This window comes from Monodon monoceros, unplaced genomic scaffold (assembly GCF_005190385.1).
Source record: "Monodon monoceros isolate NGI ecotype Baffin Bay Population unplaced genomic scaffold, NGI_Narwhal_1 Super_Scaffold_16, whole genome shotgun sequence".
NCBI lineage: Eukaryota > Metazoa > Chordata > Mammalia > Artiodactyla > Monodontidae > Monodon > Monodon monoceros.
Genome location: NW_021703772.1, coordinates 59,612,560 through 59,634,290, shown reverse-complemented (window position 1 = coordinate 59,634,290; position 21,731 = coordinate 59,612,560). Strand labels below are relative to the sequence as shown.

Sequence of the window (21,731 nt, the reverse complement as noted above, 5' to 3'; positions counted from 1 at the left end):
GACACGCGGTCACGTTTTCAGCATATGCTGCACTGAGGTTGACACGCTGTCACGTTTTCAGCATACGCTGCACTGAGGTTGACACGCGGTCACGTTTTCAGCATATGCTGCACTGAGGTTGACACGCTGTCACGTTTTCAGCATATGCTGCACTGAGGGCCTGACAGGTTTCATCATCATCTGTTATAACTCTTGGATGAAATTCAGTGACCTTTGATATAATTCAGTGACCTTTGATATAATTCAGTGACCTTGAATATAATGGGATTTACAGATCCTAAAGGCAGCATTTATTTTTTTAATCTGTAAACCTTGATCAGTGTGGATTTCATGTTGATATTATGTGAAAACTCTTCCTAAACTCATAGATATCTGCTCCCCAAATTCCAACTCTGAATCTGTCAAGATTTTAGAGCTAAATTCTAACCCTTTCCTTTCCCAGCTGAGTTTTTCTTCTCCCTCCATAACAGCCCCGCTCCGTGGAGTTGAGAATGAGACTTGGCGACCCTTTTCTCCTTTAGCCAAGCTTCTAGGAGGGTCCGTGCTATTTGTGGCTGATGTCAAGTAGGAGGAACAGCAGGGCTGCCCCTTGTGCTGAAGAGCCATAATCCTATTAAGCCCACCTTGAGGCTTCACATTAGCTGCCTCTGTAGTAGTAGATGGACTGAGGTGACTCAGTTGACTTTTAAATCTGCAAGGGTCCTAGTTTCAAAATCCCCATGTCTAAGTCAAGTAGTAGATTAGGCCCCTTGCTAAGAAGGCCTGGCTCCTTCAGAGTCCCTGGGGCCATAGCTTTTCCTTCGGTGGGTCCCCTACTTTCTGCATTCCACTAGATTGGGGCACAGTGTATCCTTAAGTGGTGATCCTTGGCAGGAGATGAACCTGGCTGGCATCTCCCTGGGTCATGGATTTAGTACAGGCAGGCATTAGGAAATATACCCTCTGTTGTTTCTAGAAGAGAAGGATATCATATTCTTTTGTTTGTGTTAAAGCTGTCCTGGAGAAGGTAATGCCCAAGGGATGCAAAGAGTTTTCTTCCTCCAGTTAGCTCCCATTTGATCTGGAATATAGGTGCAAAATTATCTAACTCAACTCTTTTAGCATATTTACAATTCAGTTTCGATAGCTCCAAGCACTTATCTAATAATTGACTAAGTTCTAGATGTAATTTGCTGAACCAAGAGTCATACTTAATTTGTAAGTTTGTTTTTCTCGTGCAAGGGTTTCAGTTTTGAATATCACTTTGCTGGGTTGTTTTTTTTTTTCGCTCACTCCAATAAATATGCAGACACCTTCCCATTCGCTACTTCCTTTAGCTCTCACATCACTCTCAGAAAGATATTGTCCCCAGTTTACAGATGAAACTGAGCCTCTGATGTCACACAGCTGGTGAATGGTTGCACCAAGGTTAAAACCTGATCTTCAGACGCTCAACCCGGTGCTGTGCTCAGTACACCAACACTCCCTGACTTTATTTGATCAAGGAGCACTCTTTAAACTACAGTGTGATGATGGAGCACCATCGGCAGCTCATTGAGGTTTAAATGTTTAATATACAGAAACATTAAATAATACCACGAGTTATTGAAATTTTAGGACAAAATGCATAAGACAGATGGTGATTATGTAATAGGTGACACTCATGACTGTAGCAGTTAGCTAAGAGTGGATGTCACCTGTCCATCAATGTGGAGATGGCCTTCCTAGCACTCTCAGAATTAATAACACATTTGTTTGTTTTTTAGTTTCCAAAACATATTAGTCAGGGTTTCTTATTACTGGAGAGAGCAATAGAAAATCCAAATTATTGACCAGTCATGGCTTTTACCATTGATGTATAATTAAACTCTATTAGTGATTCCAGAATTATTATAGACATGAAAGATGATCAGCAATCCACTCAGTCCTCCCATGCCAAAGTGTCCATAATACCCACAAGCCCCAGACTATTAGATACTAGTTTTATAATAAATTATAGGGAAAGGCAGACTATTAGATACTAGTTTTATAATAAATTATAGGGAAAAAACTGTACATAGTATACTGATTAACATCTCATGGAACAGTAGTCCTCCATGGAACAGAGTTGGGGAAATGCAGGTGTGTTCTTCCCTTCTTTCCCTCTTTTACTAATCCCACACACTACTTACTGTTTGCCTTCTGCCCATCTCGTGCCCTCACTTCCTCAGGGATAGGTGAGAAAATGTTGTCTATATGCATCCTTTATCTGAGTCCTGTGGTGGAAGCATATTACATAACCCAGAACAATAGTGACAACAGCATTATTATTCTTTTAAGCTAAGATGTCAGGATCCCAAGAAATTTGGGTTGATCAACTTGATTGAACCAATAGTTCCTAGTGATGCTAAACGATAAGTTTGTTGTTACTGATTAAGGTAGTGATGAAAGCAATTTTGTAGAACGAACATCTACAAAGTAAGAGGTCAGTTAGCCAACTACAGTGTGAACAGAGATGTTCTTGCCTCTGAGATGGAAAGGAAGGGGATTATGTGCCCTTCTGATTTCTTCCATGTCCTTCCATCAAGGAACACGTTGTTCATGTCAAAAATCCCTTTAGGAATGATCATAGCATACTCTCTCCCTCTGCCGATGTTTTTTTAATTGGGATTTCTCCTAAGAATTCCCTGAACATGTTACTGACCCCCGAAGTCACCTCTATATTTCAAGCCCTTAGCAATGACTTTTATCTCATTATTTCCTTGTTACTTTTTTTTCTTTGTAGACCTGGCCAGAGGACCGTGGATGACCTAGAAATTATCTATGAAGAACTCCTTCACATTAAAGCCTTATCCCATCTTTCTACCACGGTAAGTTGTCTCTTAGCTGAGGCGGAGGGGAGGGGCGCACAGTTTGAGTTAAATGCACTGTTCGGCCTGAAGGAGAGTATTGGAGAGTGTGGGCGAGGGGCAGGAACGCCTGAATTCTTCCTCACAAACGGCCCCTCCTGTTTCTCACGAGATGCTAAGGAAGCTACGCGCATGTGCAATCACCAAAGAAGGATCAAGTATCACTACGTTATTAGTAGCTGCCCTAAACACCAAGGCAGCATGATGTGAGTAGAACTGGAACATATGCTTCAAACTTCCTGAGTCTTGGAACCTGCATACCTAGACAAGAGAGCCAGGCCTTAAGAGGGGTGTCCCTTCCATGACATGTAGAGCCGCGTGCGGGAGCGGGGCTCGGGGGGGAAGAAATCAAGACGACCAGCCCTGGCCCAAGGGGCCAGCTCCACCCAGGTTTGCTGCCAAATTGAGGAAGGAAGCAGAAGGTGCAAGAGAGCATTAGTTCAGATATCTTAGGGCACAAGAGCAGTACCTGCTAGTGAAAAATGGCCCAACGGCCGTATCTGACTCTGAACTTTTATGTGACTAGGGTGTTTAGAAGAACAGTGGACAGAAATGTCTCCTGCCATAGGAGGGACAGAGAAACACAATTTCCAGGCAACACAAGTCTCCTATATGCTAATAATTCAATAATGATAATGATAATAAAAGAAGCTGTTTCAGCATCCACGGATCACAGGTTTTATGCTGGATTCCTCAGCAATGCCCATCTGCTTAATCTGTCTTTCATTCCCAGCTCACTAGGCGATATTATGCTGTCACTCTCACGTGGTGGCAGTGCCTGTAGTCCCTGCTTTGGGCGGGGCGGGGGGGGGGGGAGAGTTCAGGTCTCCACTGAGAGCAGTGAGGCATTCACCACAACCCCAAGCAGAAGGGTTCCAGATCCTTCCCCCTTCAACCCAGACAGGACTGCCTTCACATCCCTCCCACTCCCTGCACTACTGGGGATCCGGGAGCTTGCTCACCTACATGGAGTATCCAGGGGTCTGGTCCAGCCCAGGCTCCCCTCCCTCCCACCACCCTGCTGTCATCTTCACTCTCTCCATGGTGGGATAGGTCTAGTGCCCGGGGACCTCACCCGGGGAGCTCCTGCATCTGTAGGGGCAGCAGCCAAGGGTCCACGAGCTCATGCTGGAGAGGGAAGTGAGGGAAGACCCCTTTTCCCTGCCTGTTGTCCGGGTCCCCAGCATGCGCATGTTCTGACTTCCCCAGCCTTGGTGGAATTGGGAGGATTGTGGGTAGTGGAAAGGAGGAGTCTTCTACCTCAAATCCCAGATACCCAGGCACTGTGGAAGATCTCAGGTTATTTGGTTCTTAGGGAGAGAGAACGTAATTTGGGACCATAGTTTGGAATTTAAGAAAAATAGCTCACACATTTAAGCTTAATTATTCAACTTCAAGACATTGAGTTTTCTCACATGTTTGCAGTGATGCATGATGTGTGATGCAAAGAAGAGCCTCCAGGAGCAAGAGTCATGATATTGTGGTTGCTCTCACCCTCTCACCAAGACGAAAGATAGGCAAAGAAATTGCCTAGTTCATACATGTGAAACCAAGTTTAAACACTCTCTAGGGAGATTGTATTGTATGAATTAGCTTATAAAACAGCTTTTGTAAAAGCTTTAAGAGTCTGGTGGCACAAGACATGGACGCAACATAAATGTCCATCAACAGATAAATGGATGAAGAAGATGTGGTACATATATACAGTGGAATACTACTCAGCCATAAAAAAGAATGAAATAATGCCATTTGTAGCAACATGGATGGACCTAGAGATTATTATACTAAGTGAAGTAAGTCAGACAAAGACAAACATGATACGATATCTCCTATATGTGGAACCTAAAAAAATTATACAAAGGAACTTATTTACAAGACAGAAATAGACTCACAGATATAGAAAACAAACTTAGGGCTACCAAAGGAGAAGGAGGGGAGGGATATATTAGAGATTTGATAATAACAGATATACATTACTATGTATACAACAGATAAACAACAAGGTCCTAATGTATACCACAGGGAACTATATTCAATATCTTGTAATAAACTAAAATGGAAAAGAATCTGAAAATATATATATATATATGCATAACTGAATCACTTTGCTATACATTGTAAATCAACTATACTTCAATTTCTTAAAAAACTAAAAAAAAATCTAGTGGCACATCTAGTGGAAGTGGTTCTAGACAGGAGGAGCAGCAAATCAGAGTGGGAGGTGTCCGCGTGGAAGTTAGCACCGTTCAGAAAGAGAACAAGTCCCTCCCCAGCCCCCCCAAATCTGGCCTTTCCCCACATTCTTTCTCTTTTCCTTCTAGGTGAAACGGGAGTTAGCAGGTGTTCTCATTTTCGAGTCTCACGCCAAAGGAGGAACCGTGTGTAAGTGAAGACTGTAATCGTGCATGGTGCCTGGCTGGCCCCCTCCCGAGGATGTGCCATGGGAGCCTGACTGCAAATGCTCCCCTTTCTTGGGCCTGGGTCTGACTTGCCAGGATGTCATGTGGCACCATTTGTTTTTCTGGACCTGTGATTATTCCCAGCACGTATCCCTTACTCTGCAGCCCGCTGGGTTTTGGGTGCCAGCCTGGGAGCAGTTGCCAGCCTGTGTCTCCACTTGCTCCCTCCCCTGCTGGCTCAAGCAGTGTTTAAAGAGGGTGAGATGAAGTCAGTGCTCTTCAGGGGGGACCCCAGGCAAAACCTTCTCACAGTGACCTCACTTCAGTTCATGGCTTGAGAGGAACTAATCTATCTCTTGAGAGGCTAGTTAGACTGGCACACTCTCCTGCCTTCTTGTTCTTCTCTCATTTTCACTATCAGCTCCAAGCCTGAGAGAATTTCTTTGCCACAAATATTGATGCAATACTAATATGTAGTATCTCTCCAGCATGCACGTTGTAGTTTAGTTCTGTGATCATATTTGGGAGCAAGAAATTGAAATTTCATATTAATAAAAGTGAGCAAGGGCTTCCCTGGTGGCGCAGTGGTTGAGAGTCCGCCTGCTGATGCAGGGGACGCAGGTTCGCGCCCCGGTCCGGGAAGATCCCACATGCCGCGGAGCGGTTGGGCCCGTGAGCCATGGCCGCTGGGCCTGCATGTCCGGAGCCTGTGCTCCGCAATGGGAGAGGCCACAACAGTGAGAGGCCCGCGTACCGCAAAAAAAAAAAAAAGTGAGCAAAATTATTTTGGCTGGCATTTCCCACTCGTCCTACAAAACCCTTCTTGAAAAACATGGTTAGTGATGTATTCAGATTAGGAAACGCCTCTTTCTCTAATCTCTCTTGGAGAATAGTAACACACACCAGCATGCTACCTTTCTCAGGAGTTCTGCAGTAAAGATAAATTTCACACCATGTAAACTGACACTGCCTAAACCCAGTGAAACATAGAAAACATTTATAATGGACACCTGTTAACTTTTCAAGAGACATGCTTTGGAAAATCTTGCTCTTTCTTCAGACTGAGTTGTGTTAGTCAAATAAGCAGAGACCATGAACTGTAAAAGCAAAAAATTAAAATGAGTTTCAAATATTTTAGTCATCAAAAGTGGTATTTCTAACATTGATATTTACTTTAGTAAGAATGTCTTTTCTTTACATTTTAAAGGTTCACTTTTAACATTTTTTTAATTTTTATGATCACTGATGACTTGCAACTTTTCTTATTCTTTTCACTCACTCTTACTGATGGTTTTCATTTTATCATGAAATACTTAAATATTTCAAACAAAAAACTAGAGGTTGTTACAAACACCTTTTTTTGTGTGTGTGTGGTACGCGGGCCTCTCACTGCTGTGGCCTCTCCCGTTGCGGATCACAGGCTCCAGACGCGCAGGCTCAGCAGCCATGGCTCACGGGCCCAGCCACTCCGCAGCATGTGGGATCCTCCCGGACCAGGGCACGAACCCGTGTCCCCTGCATCGGCAGGCGGACTCTCAACCACTGCGCCACCAGGGAAGCCCACAAACACCTTTTTAAAAAACATTTTTTATCAAATAGTAACCTTATGCCATATTTTTTCCTATTTTCATTTTTTATATTTTCTAAAAAATGAAATTCTACATTTGAAGGCTCCTTGTTCCCTCCTTTATCTCATTCTTCTCTTCCCCTCCCCAAGGTAACTCCTACCCTATATGATGTGGTTATCATTCCAACCCATTTTTTTAAAAATATGTAGATATGCATCCATCAACACTATGTAGTGCTGATTTACATGTTTTCAAACTTCACTTTACCATTCAGAATACTTTTAAAAACTGTGTTCTATAGCTTAGTAAGTTTTGATGAATTGTGGGGGAAGTGTATTGCTTTAAGGAATGGATAGCTGGTGAATTTGTATCTAGTGAATACGTATCTTTAGGGCACAGCAAGGAGTGCAGTATTTCTGTTCCTTTCACATTCTAAAGAAAAGGAAGTAATATTCCACATGAATAAGTTCGTATTTGCCAGTGATTTTTTTTTTCCCTTCTGGAATTAAATGCATAATTCTGGGGACTTAAAAATGATGATTTGATAAGCTGTAATTTATACTGATGTGCTTCTACTCTTGTCATAAGTCTTTTCATCTTTTTGTATCTAGTGTTTAACCAGGGGGAAGAAGGCACCTCCTGGTACATTATTCTAAAAGGATCAGTGAATGTAGTCATTTATGGCAAGGTATATATATCTTTTTTTCTTTCTGAAACCTTATTATGCTCCATATACTAGTGGTTCTAAGTATTAACAACTTAATGCTACAATTAAACTTGCTACAACGTTGTTACTCTATGCAGAAAAGACATTATAGCATCTCTAATCATAAGTTATCTAAGTTATTATACTCAGAGTAGTACTGAATTTTCTGGGGCTCCTGGATTATAATGTATACATTTAAGTTACGCCCTAGCCCAGATTACTCAATGAAAGAGAAATGAAACATTATAACGTAATTATCTGATTCCCCCCACACTTGACACCCCTGGGTACATCCTATTGATATATACAGTGTTTTGCGGGGGGTGGGGGGGTGCAGGTGGGTGTTTGCTCCCTTTCAGGGATCACCTTCATCTGGATGTGTTGCTCTCTCCAGGGTGTGGTCTGCACGCTGCACGAAGGCGATGACTTTGGCAAGTTAGCGCTAGTGAATGATGCCCCGAGAGCTGCCTCCATCGTCTTGCGAGAAGATAACTGCCATTTCTTAAGAGTAGACAAGGAGGATTTTAACCGGATCCTGAGGGTGAGTCCAAGGTGAAGTGTGGCTGAAGGGCGTCACATTTTCACTTTTGCCAGATAAGAAGAATGAGTGTAGTGTTAATTGAGCCAACACTGTGATTAACGAATGCTCTAGGGCCAAAGGGCCTTGCTTACAAACCTGGCATGTTCAATGTGCTGGGGTGGGTTCTGGGGTCCAGAGGTGATATTCCAGTAAGGCTGCAAATGTGCCGCACTGTGCTGGACCAAATAACCCTGCACACACCTGAACTGGTCCATGAGCACTGAAGACAAATAGGGATGCCTTGGCAAAATGTCAAAGCCTGAGACATTTCTCTTTGCAATCCTAGGTTTCCCCTTTTGTGTCCTTCCCCACCTCCCTCTCCATGTCTTTCTCTATCCTAAACCTCCTGTCTCTTCCCAAATCTGAATCTTTCTCATATCCTCACACTCCCTCTGGATTTATTAAGTGACTACATTTTAGTGGCAATTAATGTCCACCATGGTTACTCTAACCAAGCATTTTCATTTCAAGTGCTTTTTGTCAAATTGATTCACACTAAAGGAATTTCAGACTCTGGCAAGTAGGTGAAGAATAGTTGGGGTTGTAGGAGGAGCCATGAGATTGCACTTAGAGATGGCTCTGCAGATGGGCCTAATGGAAGCTTGTTAAAGTATTTGTGAGAGTGGGTGATGGTTAGAATAGATGGTTCCTAGGTTCTCCCCACCATCCAGCTCCTGGTCCCTTGCGAGGGACAACCCAGCTTTAGCTGGTGGAAGCCTGATTGTGGACCGCTGGGCATGGTGATATTGTCCCAGCACCCCTGGCCTTTCAGGTGGCCCATGGTCTATCCCACCTCACCCAGAGACACTGTTCCCTCCAGGATCACTTTGCTCTTTCCCCTTCCCTGCTGGCTCACAGAGCAGACTCCCTTCTATGCCTTTCCCAGCCTGAGCATCTTTCTCTCTCCTACCCTGAAATCCTAAATGCACCTTCTGTGCTTTCTGGTACATTTGGCATTATTTAATGAAGATTTACAGTCTCCTTCCCGTCCCTTATGTGTGGACACCTATTCCTACACAACCTTAAGCTTTTGCCTTTGGCAGCAAAATTTCTGACAACAAAGTTTGTCTTAGGAATGCGTTCTCTTGATGCAAAAAAAGTTAAGTTAAAGATTAAAGCATTGACTAATATAGAAAAAACGCCACATGGAATTTGATGTGGTTTTTATCCAGTCTCTTAAAATAGGAACCAAATGAGGAGGAAACGTGCATTAAGCTTTTTTAATAAATCATTTTTTAATGACATTGAAATTTGAACTTTACTCTTTTGGAAGTTGACACACATGAAGTTTGCACTCAGCCACAATTATTCTTTGAAAGAATCAGATTAGGACCATTATCATGGATGTAATTTATAAATTATTCCAAATAACTGAAAAGTGTTTTTAACACATTTCAAACTGATAGTTTTTACAAGTCTTTTGATTAGAGGGAAAACGTGCCACTCCTAAGAAAACTAAGTACCCTCAGAAGATAATCAGAATGAAAGAACTCTGCTGAAGCTGAGTGCTATCTGCCACATATATTTATCAAGAGTAAGTGCACTGGCTCCTCTCCCTTTCCGCTGTACCACCCTCTCCCAAAGGTTTCTCCGAGCACACTCCTCTCTCCTCAGCTGATTTTCTGCATCTCGGGTAACAGCAGACTTTTAAAACCACGTGCCTCCAACCTCATCTGGTCCTTTCTCTGACCGTTCCAGCCCCTGACTTTGAAAATGACTTAATTTGTAGATGCAACAATTAGCATCACAAGCACCAAATGAGTTTCTGAAGCATTTGAAATGTTTTTCATTGTCTGAGAAAACGGCAGCATCTGTATGTGGTGTAATTTGTATTTGCAGGACGTTGAGGCGAATACAGTCAGACTTAAAGAACATGACCAAGATGTCTTGGTGCTGGAGAAGGTCCCAGCAGGGAACAGGGCTTCTAATCAAGGAAACTCACAGCCTCAGCAAAAGTAGGTTTGCATCCAACACTGCAAATGCCGGACTGTGATTAACCTTTTCACATGGTGTCATCATCTCTACAATAGCACGTTCTCCTTTTTCGTGGAAGACGGCAGTGTGTGTGACGTTTTATCTCTCTATTGACTAATCACACATCGTGTAGAGTATAATGTATCCGTTTCTGGCACTGCGTCGAGCTCGGTGCTGCCTAGAGTAATTCGGGGGAGAATAGTCCCCCGCTGTAAAAACACTCCCTCTGTCTGTGTGCAACTGCAATAGCTTGGAGCAGAAGGCAATAGCTTTGGAGAGAACAATGGGCATAGGAGTGCCAGGCAGCTCAAGGGATACGTAGGCCCCTGGGTGTGGAGAACCTTTGGTATTTGAATTTCATATGTAGGATTTCTCAAGAAGTGTTTTCATCGTGCGGTCAGAATGAGCATCTTCGATGGAAACCCACACTTCAAATATAACACAGTCTATATTTTAAAAAATATTTATTTATTTAGGCCGCAACGGGTCTTAGTTGCGGCACGCGGGCTTCTTAGTTGCGGCATGTGGGATCTAGTTCCCAGACCAGGAATCGAACCCAGGCCCCCTGCATTGGGAGCGCAGAGTCTTACCCACTGGACCACCAGGCAAGTCCCAACGCAGTCTATTGACTGTGGCCTGGAAACATCCATTTGGCCTCATCCATACTTATTCCTGCTAACGTCTGGAGGGTATTTGCTTCACATTTAACATCAGGTCACCCATTTAACTTGACTCTTTTTCTGTATGTCTATGTTCGGTTCTATCTTTTGCTGCAACTTCTTACATGAGACTTCTTTTAATCAAATGTATGAACATTTGAATAGTTAGGGAAATTAGGAAATGTAGCTCTAAGAAATTATTAAAAAATTACAGAATCTCATTTTTTAAATAAACATTAATTTTTAATCTTAGAGTAATAAAAACACCAATTCTGTAGCTAAAGAAATGCAGCCACAGACTATGTTGAAATGGAGTGCATCCCAAGTATTTTTCTTTTTTTGCCAAGTAAACGGGATGTTCCCATTAATCAACACACTCACCATAAATGATGAGTTTTAATTGTTTAGACTGAAAGCCCAAGGCTCAGACATTTCATCTGGATGAGTCAACATATCTGCAAAGAAGGCAGGAAGAAATACAATGTTACTGAAGAGCCATAGTACATCTTGCATATTTTATCTAATCCTTATTACAACCCCTTTTAACAGATGATGGAAAAATTTAGGCTCAGAGAAGTGAGTTCCTTGCCCAGGATGACAGCATATACTTTTAATGATACAGCTTGCATTCAAGTCCAGCTTGACCAGCTTCTGAGTCTATGCTCCTTTAGCCTCACAACTTACTCTAGCAAAATATGGTATCTAGATACTCTCTCCTCAGCACTATCTAGTAAACATTGCAAAGCAATATATTTCAAAAGGGCTGACATAAAATAGACTATATAAAAAACTATCCCTTCACTTACAAACCTATAAAATTACCATCCAGAATTCTTTATTATTTTTCTATTTTTCACTACTATGCATTCTTGAAAAATGTTCTTGTTCAAATGTTTTTCAGCAGTTGTCATTCCAGCCCACAAAGGAGGATGAGAATGAAAATATTTTTTATGTGAAGTCTGGGACTACCCCCAGTGATTTTCTTTAGTGTTTTTAAGTATAACTAGGCCATTTTATAGTGGTCATCTACATTCTTTAATAATGCCTCAGATGTCTCAGGAAAATGTTGCTACCTGAAAAAGTAAGCCTTAAATTCTTCACAACCTTAAAACATTTGACCAAGAGGGCCCCGGAGGCCGCCTTCCTTCACCTCTTTATGGCACGGGAAGATGATCAAAAGCGTTTGCATGTTACAACAGCTTTCATTCAGAATGCTCTCCAAATATAGATTTTTTTATGAAATCAAACTAAAGGGAAAAGGAGAGCCCACACGCATTCAATTTATTTTAGGCCTAGATCTGATTTCTGTTATATCTCCTTATTGGTGTCCTGTAGACCAATCTAAATTTCTTACATAATTCAAAGCCTCGTGCACGTTCACAGCACACCATTTAGGAAATATCAGGCATACACAGAAGTGCACCGTGCCAACCATTCCCTGAAGAGTAAGGAGCCACTGTTTCAAAGGGTCATTTTCCGTGTTGAGTTTTCCCGAGCCAGACCAGAGTTGAAAGGGGGGGGGGGGGCGTGTAAGTGAATTTTGGCCTGATGTTCTGGACAACTCGAAGAACGTGGCAACAACCGTGTCTCTGGAGGGACTTAAAATTTAGGATCCTTTAGGGCCCCTGTCTCCTCAGAAATTATCTTTTTTCAGCTCAAAGAGGGTCACCATGTTGGTGCTGATAACGTTATTTTTCCGATTTACCTTTACCCTGAGAAAAATCCAGAATAGTTTATACATACAGTTGGCCCTCCGTATCTGGGGGTTCCACATCCATAGATTCAACCAACCACAGATGGAAAATATCTGGAAAAAAAAAAATTGTCAAAAAGTTCCCCAAAGCAAAACTTGAAATTGCCGCACACTGGCAACTGTTTAAATAGCATTTACACTGTATTTACAACTATTTACATAGCATTTACATTGTCTTAGGTATTATAAGTAATATAGAGATGATTTAAAGTATATAAGAAGAAAAAAATAAAGTATATGAGAAGTGTGTAGGTTATATGCAAATACTACACCATTTTATACAAGGAACTTGGGCATCCATGGATTTTGGTATCTGCGGGGGTCCTGGAACCGACCCCCCGCGGATACCGAGGGATGACTGTACATTTTAACCATTCAAAACTGCCTGACTCTCCTCAAGCCACTCAACTCTGAGTGTGATATTAAAATGTCAATAGCAAGACAGTATTTCTCATGATGGATAAACTATACGAAGCCCTCAAATACCTACCATTTTGGGTATCTCCTGCTCTGTGGTTATGTGGTTTTAATATTCCTGTTTTTAGTGACTGTGTTGCTTTTTCCTTAGACTATCAACCACCCAATCGTTCAACTCCATCCTGTTTGCAGAAAGATAGTCTCTTTCAGGCACCATTCCCCACCTCTTTTTTTGTTCTGGATACAGATAGACGTGTCCTCATTTCCGGACTTGGTGTTAGAAAAAGATTTTTCTCTCTCAAGTTTAGAACCTCACAGCTTAGATAATGTAACCAATCAGGGTTCTCTTTAACTTGGACTACAGTAACTTCTTCATGCAATAAACTGAAGAGAGCCATACTGTCTGGTCTTCAAGTCTTCTCCATTTAAACAGAGGTCAAGCAGTAGGCACCTGGCAGTGTCCAGCCTGAAAGAAAGTAATAACATGTTTCAGCCAAGCCCAGAGCTGCAAGATCACAGGCCAGAAGCTCCCTGCCCCTCCCTCTTCAGGGTTCCTGGTCCTGAGAGATTACCAACCCCTGAATAGCCTTCTGTGGAGCTGAGAAGAGAGATAGGATAGGGTAAGGCAGTTGTACCACTAGAGGAAGACTTTGGCAGCAAAAGACAGGTGCCCTGATGTCTGCAATTGACCAGGTGGGCAGAGAGTAGAGACGCCATTTTCTCTTACTAGTGAGCCGAGAGCATTCAAGGCTTGCCACCCAGGTAAGCCTTTATTCTTTTTTTTTTTTTTTTTTTTTGCGGTAAGCGGGCCTCTCACTGCTGTGGCCTCTCCCGTTGCGGAGCACAGCTCCGGACGCACAGGCTCAGCGGCCATGGCTCACGGGCCCAGCCACTCCGCGGCATGTGAGATCTTCCCGGACCGGGTCACGAACCCACGTCCCCTGCACCGGCAGGCGGACTCTCAACCACTGCGACACCAGGGAAGCCCCAAGCCCTTATTCTTTTTGGCCAGACAAAAACCCTAGCTAAGAAATGTCCTCACCAAGAACACCAGAATGGGAAGCCAGCCTTCTAGCTGCCCTCTCCAACTCCAGTTCCTTATTCGTGTGGCCACATGCTGCTCCTCTTGCAGGTCATCTTGGAAGGGTCATCAAAGAATCATACATTTTAGGAATTATTGAATGAACTCAGCAATTTTCTCCATTTAAGTATTGAAAGTCATTTATAGATTCGCCCTCTCCTTCCCTCAAATAGTCATTGCCTATAAGAGGGAAAACCCTCATCTTCTATGCTGTTTACTTTGAGAAAAGGGTCATACTTTTCGGATTAAAGTAGTTTGTTTGTTTTTTTTATTCCCTGGCTCTCCCTCTAAGGCTCCAAAGCCAGATTCTTTCAGAGATTGAACTCTTCAGCTTCCTTTTGGTCCTGAGGGCACGCACGCACATGCACACACACAATAGGCTTAAGTAACAGTTACCTTCCAAATAGACTGCATTTGCTACCTCCTTCAAAACCGGGTTGCTTCACTCACTCCGTGTTGCCGGGCAGAGGGTCGTATGTTGCATTGCCTCTTCTTCACTCCCTCAGGCAGGAGGTTAAACCCCTGAGATTGAATACATTAGAGATATTCTTGGGATCTCAACACACTTCCTCTGAGGTCTCAAACAGGCAGGGAAAGGGTATTGGTGAGGAGGCACAAAAGCCCTGAGTTCTCCTGGAACTGAATTCTACCGCTGCTTTCTAAACACAAGAGAATTTTATTTTCATTGTTGTTTTTCTTCCCTGTCATTTTGCCCTAAGTGAAATGCCAAGCAGAAGAGCAAAGTCTACGTTTTGGAATAGGAGTACCCAGATCCCATTAATGTATTTTGCCTATAGCTTTCACCCACTGTTTTTGACCGTCTTGAATATGACTTTGAAATAACCCACCTTCAATTTTAAAAACTATATCCTCCCATGTTGATTGAAGAGCTTCATGGCTGGATCTTCTGATATGATGCCTAACGTCCCCCACCCTGCCAACTAATTGATATTTGACCTTGACATAAGTTACATGGATGTTCCACTACTGATTTATTTCCTCTTCAGATGCTACTGGGGTTTGTTTGCTCATTGGTGTTTTGGGGGTTTGTTTTCTTTTCTCTTATTCTTAGCTGCATTTCCAAAGCACATACCAGTGTACAGTTGGGAAACACAGAGCATTCCAGAAATAGGCAGGGGAATCCAGCGTGCGGTCGAAATTTTGCAACAAGTAACCCATATATGGATAACGTAGTTTACTGTCACGTCCCCTTGCCCTGAGCTGCCCCGGGATTTACATGTTCCTTTTCATTCCCCCTTGAAACAAGACTGAAATGCCTCAGTTCCCAGCCTGCTAGAGCCACTCTCTAAGAAGTTTACTTTAGTCCCATGTAGGGAAAAAAGAATAATGTTTTAGTAACTACTTCAATTTGAGATGTTTCTGTTGCCTGCTTATGTGACTTTGACAAGGTACATGATCCTTCTTACCTTACGGAGGATATGGGTCACAAGTTGAGTCCATGTGGTTCCCTGGGATCTCAAAAAAAAAAAAACCCCAAAAACGCAGATATGTAAAATGTTATATATTAATGATTTCCCCACTTTTGAAAAGCTAATGATGGTTTTATTTCTTATCCAGGTATACTGTGATGTCAGGAACACCTGAAAAAATTTTAGAGCATTTTCTAGAAACGATACGCCTTGAGCCAGCTTTAAATGAAGCAACAGGTAAACACCTAGAACAGTTGTGTGTCTATTAAATCCACGCAGAGCATTGTAAAAAAAGTTCTGAGTTCATTCTCAGTGTGTGTAGCCACAGCAGTTTTAGAAATGGGTCATGTGTATGACCATTAGAAGAGCATCCTCTTGACCCTCCTCTGCCTACTCGTCCTGGCTGTGCTTTGTAGATGGCTCAGTCTCGTTCACAGATATTAAGAGTAGCCTTCCAAAGGCATTTGTTAAGTTATCATTTAGATCCCACCTTCCGTAGGCACCTCTTAGGCTATAATTTAAATAGTACCTATTCCCGTAAAGGATTTGAAGCTGCCTCTGTAAAAGGCACAACTGTGCTCCAACTGGGAGTAAAGTGGTTCTTTCTGAGATGCTTGGGCTGCCCCAGAGTGTAACGAAACACCACCTGTATTAGATTCCTAGGACTGCTAGAACGAAGTGCCACAGAACGTATTGCTTCTTGAGCAACAGAACGTATTGCTTCTTAGATCAGGAGGCCAGAAGTCTGAGATCCGTGTGACGGCAGGGTCGGTTCCTTCTGAGGGCTGTGAGGGAGAACCCGTTCCATGCCTCTTGCCTAGCTTCTGGGGGGTTGCTGGCCATCTTTGGCATCCCTTGGCTCGTAGATGTGTCACTCCAATGTTCATCTTTACACAGTATTCTCCCTGTGTCACTTCACATCGTTTTCCCTCTGTGCATGTGTCTCTGTGTCCAAATTTCCCCTTTTTATAAGGACATCAATCATAATTGGATTAGGTCCCACATGAATTATCTTATCTTAACTTGACTATATCTGTAAAGACCTTATTTCAAACAAGGTCACATTCTGAGGTACTGCGAATTTGGACTTCAGCGTATCTTTCTTGGGGGAAAAAATCAACTCATAATACCACCTTCCAGTGAACCAGTCTTGTTAACTAAGACACAGAGATTTGAGGGTAAATGAGATGAATCTTACCAATGAATTAAGTGTTCAGAGTTTGGTATCATTCTCCACTTTGGTTACCATCTTATGTGTGACTTTGGAACAGCCCACATTCATTTGCTACTGGCCCCTCAGAATAATGGGTTAATATTTTTAAGCACACTGAACTCCATAGAAGAAGATTTCTCACTGAAAGAAGTTCAAAGACTTATCTAAAAAACTTAGTAGTAGTTCAACGTCCAGTTCTGTCATCTTTGCAATATACTCAAGGTAAAGTTAACATTATTATGCCTCCTAAAAGTATTTTACCACTGATTTACTTCTTATTTTATCTTCCCATTCCAGTTTCTCCTTTTTTTATATACATTATCTAAGGTTTTTTATGTAGTGAATTAATTGGGGAGTAGTAGATATAAAAGCCAGGATCTCTGGCTCCAGGGCAGCTATTTTCAGTTCAATATTTGTTGAGGATCTTGTTGGGCTGGTGCTAAGCTGGACGCTTAGGACAAGGCAGTGTGAACAAGAAACCACCCTCCTGTCCTCAGGAAGCTTATATAACCTGCTACAGGACCTAAAGGAATGTGCAGACAACTTGATCATAAGGCTGAGGGGACCAGGCAGAGTGTCACAGAGGATACAGCCTTTGAAGTGGCCCTGAAGGAAGGCAGGTAACCAGTAACTAGAGACTAAGGATGAAGTCTTCCATCCTGAGGGACAACGTGAGTGCTGACCTAGAAAGAGACAAGGAGGACCAGGTGGTCTGGCTTTGCTAGACTATTGTATACATAAGTGTCAGAAAGAAGGTAGGGTCTAAGAATTAGGGTTCAGATCTCAGAGCCATCTTAAATGTGAAGCTAAGCCTTGAGAAGTGGTTGAAGATGTCTGAGCAAGGAGAATGTGATAAGATCTCTTCTTGAAAAAGGAAATCCTTGAGGGACCAGTTATGAGAGGATTGCTTGCTTCCAAGAGGCAAACATAACCTCAAACCAAATTTCTAGGACCCGAGGTCAGGAAAAATACAGAGTTTTCCCCTCCGATTAACTGTTGCCCAGAATGTGTGATTGCATAATACAAGAAACAACATCTTCTCTAAAGGGAATATTGTCCAAAAAGGAACGTTCTGGTGCATTAGAGACTATGGAATCTAAGAAAAGATCTGTAAGATCTTTACTACCCATGAAGAACAAATATATTCTTCCTTTTAAAGTCACTTCTGAAAGAGGAGGGGACTGGATTATTGCTTCTTAAAAACTTGGAGGCCAGAAATCAGTGTATATAGCGTGACTGCCACTTAGGATATGACTCCTGACCATTCCATTTTTTATATTAGAACTTAAGTTCACGTCATAATTTAATACTGAACTTTATTCCCTGCAGTTTTTTTCTGATTTTGTTATTCTTGCAAGTAATGTTCATGGATTGGATGAAAGAATAAATCTGTCTTTCTTATAATCAAAAATATGAATTACTGTATGGTCCTCCTAGACACTAAAAATAATCTTAGTTCAGCCCCATGGATGCAGTGGGGTGGGAGACCCTTGGCATTTCTGGATTTACAATACGAAAGAGATGTCAGGGTTGCCAGTGAAACTGGTTTACATCGTAGAAATGAACACCCCTGGCTTTGATAGTACATTCTCTCAGTTTACCCCAAAACACGTATTTTCTGCCTGAGACCTTTTGGTTTCCTAGACTTTCTACTTCTACGACCAGAATTAGTCCTTGAGTGACTTGGAAAATCATTTTCTAGTAGGAAATGATTTTTTTAATCAGTTCTCAAGAGTTACTGCTTATGAGCAGAGAATAAGAAAGCCACATTGAGATGTGGGTGCTGGGTGATTACCATGCTGATTGACGGTCTCGCCAGCCTTGGAGCATGCTCCTCAAATCTCTGCTTTAGCAAAATTTAAATTACTTTATAGCACAGGCCTCGGGGAGCCTTATAAGCAAGAATTTTCTCTCCTGTCCTCAGAGAAATCCTTTATATCTAAAACATATAAAGATGACACTAGATGTTCAACTCAGACATGCCAATGAACATCCTTTCATACCTAAGAAAAAAAGTTCCGTACATCTTCTGTCTGACACCTCGGCATCTTCTCTGGCTCAGTATAATGGGACTGAAATCACTAGTCACACCTAGTTATGACAACTTTGGATTACACTCATCACCTATATTTAAATGAGTATAATGGTATTATGTGACGTGATAGATATGTTAACTAAAGCTAAGGTGGTAATCATACTGCAGTATGTACATGTATCAAATCAACACTTTGTGTATCTTAAACTTACATAATTTATGACAATTATATCAATTTTTTAAAAATACGTATAACAGTTAAACCTTTAGATACTGATTCCAACTTTGACAGTATTTGTTAATTTAAAACATAGACATTGAAAATTCAATACATATAGTTAGACAATTTTCATATTTCTCACCCTTTTCTATTTGAGAAGTTATGTGGGTTTCACAGATCTCAGCCATGGAAGTTCATTTTTAATTGAAAACCCCCACAAGTATCTTGGATTCCAAAGCTTTAACTTGTGTACCCCTAAGGCTTTTAGGTCTGTCTTTACGTGCTTTCCCATTAAGGCTGCCTGGATAATATAGTCTTTGCAATGAAGAAGCAGCATCAAATTCAAGATGAAGCTTATTTGGGGGGACTTGCCTTATTTCTTTTGCCATCTCCCCCACTTACCTATCTAAAAATAGCTTCAAATATAGGACATACACCATTTTAATCTACTGGAGAGCTTTTGTTTTGCTTCAGTTGCTGCTCACAGCCTTTATCTTTTTTTTTTTTTTTTCTGCTTTTGTTTCCCTCACCAGTTCTCTGCTCTCACCACCTCCTTTTTCTGTGATTCTATCACCCTTTCATCTTTTATTGCTCCTTCTGGAAATAGAAGGTAAAAAAGAAATAAAGGAAAAGAGATATTGACAAAGGACAGGTGGTGTAAAATAGACAAAGAAATGACCATGTCCTAATCCTGCATACATGGTACTGCCCATGTGTGGCTCTTTAGTTTTATATGTATATTTTTTAAAATTAATTGTGGCTCAGGTGACCAGTGTCATTATTACAAGTCTGTCTCTTTTAAAACTACCATACGTTTTGTCCATTGTCCTAAGAAACTGAGTTTTGATCTCAAGCTCTGTCAGTCGTATTACTTTTATACACAGTGCTTCTTTGTACAGTAAAACCACAATACCCCAAGCCGATGTGTAAGAACCACTGGCCAAGAACACATGAATAGATACTCCTGCTTTCCTAAACATTTCTACAGGAATCTAATTTCCTTTTCTGCTTTGTTTTGCCCCCCTGCAGATTCAGTTTTAAATGACTTTGTTATGATGCACTGTGTTTTTATGCCAAATACCCAGCTTTGCCCAGCTCTGGTGGCCCAATATCCTTTTGTTGTGAGAAGTCTGTTCCCTCGACAACACCCCACATGTACATGGCCATTATCTCATTGCATGCTCTCAAGGTAAGTCATGGCTCGGGCAGAACTGTGCTTTCCGCCCTTGTCGAACTCTGAAACATCAGCAGTTTTCCCCTCGCACAGGTTTCCAGCTCTCCCTGGCATGGTTTTGCTGTGCCATGTTTAAGGATTTCCTCCTTATTCCCTGTGCAGAGAAAAGTGAGCCAGTTTACCCTTATAAGGAAGGTAATGCTGATGAGAAATATACATACCTGGGAGGTAGGCCAGAGAAGGCTATGGTGACCAATATTATTAGGGATAGTTTCCTAAGCTCGGAGACAGACTTTGTACCTCTGTCCGGATACCTGGCAGGATGGACGGTGATCTGTTTGTGTCCCTCTAAGCTGTAGTATTAATCAGAACACTAACTGCTGAGATAGATACAAGTTATCATTGGGGGGTCACTTTTCTTTCACATTCGTCCTAGTTCACCCTGTTCTCTAGATAGCGAAATGTATTCCTTTGTGGCTATTTTTATCATTATCCCATGGACTTATGTCAAAGATATAAAACTTGAAATTCTAATGGCAGTTCCTCTAGGTAGCTTCATACTGAGCTTGTTTGGGGGCAGCTTTTCAATAGTCTATTGAGTTGACCAGTGGGTGCACAGTGTCTGGCACAGAGGGAACATTCAGAAGATAGAAGTTGAATAAGAGGAGTGAATATTATGAATGAGATACACCCTCAACTTGGGCAGAATGTGAAAGTATACTTTCCAATTCTGCTTTATTTTTAAAGCAGCAAAAAATTAGGCCCCCAAATACTTTGGCCTTCTTGAGCAGCGAGATATATTGAAGGAGAATGGCTCTCTTTTCTCTGAGCAACCCAATCAATGTGGCCTGTTTTCCTTTTTCAGAATTATAATTGCCCTACCTGATTCTCATTTTCTTGTTCACCCATAATTCTCTTTGAAGTCAACAGAATGTGTGAGGATAGGAGATTGGAGTTGAATGTGCTATTCTGAGGATGTTGCAAGAGTGAGATTTGGGTGTTTATTTGCCTGGAAAATATCTTTCCAAGTAATGACAGCTTAATGAGACTTAAATATATTACACATTCTTTCTGGCTCATATATAGTTTTTCTCAAGTAAAATTAACACATTCAGGATCTCTCTGTGTTCTTTAACTCCATACTTAGTAATCATTATTAGACCTTTGAGATTTGTTGGAAGGAAAAATAAAAACCACCACTGAGTTTAGATTTTTTTTTTTCCCCCCAACAGTAAGCATGTTGATAAGCTTAAGGCAAACAAAACCAAAAGAAGGGTGAGAGAACGTAGTGGGCCAAGTCATATCTTTACAACTCAAAGCCCCAAACATTAAGCTTATATTCTTCTGGCAAATTCTGATTTCTTATTAGCTTATTCTCCTTCAGAATTGATTGGGAACATTCATAGCACTGACCTCTGTTCTTAAAATAGAAGATCCTAGAGGGAAAGTCTATGCCATGCCCCAGTAGGGATGTGGCAGGGATGATGTTGCAGGGAGGAGAAGGCAGGAACGTGGACAGTAGAATCAAGGGAGGCCTGTGATATCCAATCCTAATTCTTTTCTCAGAGATGGAAGGAATCAGGATGGTTGGGTATCATCTACACTACTTAGTGCCCTCAGACCACCTCCTTCACACCCCGCCCTTTGAGAACTTA

At 41.8% G+C, this 21,731-nt stretch overlaps 1 protein-coding gene across 4 annotated transcripts in view; it reads left to right on the top strand.

The window, feature by feature from the left end:
* RAPGEF4 (Rap guanine nucleotide exchange factor 4) overlaps positions 1 to 21,731 on the top strand; it is a 318,960-nt gene that overhangs the window by 248,853 nt on the left and 48,376 nt on the right. For all 4 annotated transcript variants that reach the window (XM_029224814.1, XM_029224810.1, XM_029224813.1 and 1 more), the window contains 7 exons: positions 2,744 to 2,828; positions 5,189 to 5,249; positions 7,446 to 7,522; positions 7,935 to 8,081; positions 9,960 to 10,075; positions 15,583 to 15,671; positions 19,932 to 20,010. In XM_029224814.1, the coding sequence (XP_029080647.1) occupies positions 2,744 to 2,828; positions 5,189 to 5,249; positions 7,446 to 7,522; positions 7,935 to 8,081; positions 9,960 to 10,075; positions 15,583 to 15,671; positions 19,932 to 20,010 (654 nt within the window). The remainder of the gene's footprint in view (positions 1 to 2,743; positions 2,829 to 5,188; positions 5,250 to 7,445; positions 7,523 to 7,934; positions 8,082 to 9,959; positions 10,076 to 15,582; positions 15,672 to 19,931; positions 20,011 to 21,731) is intronic.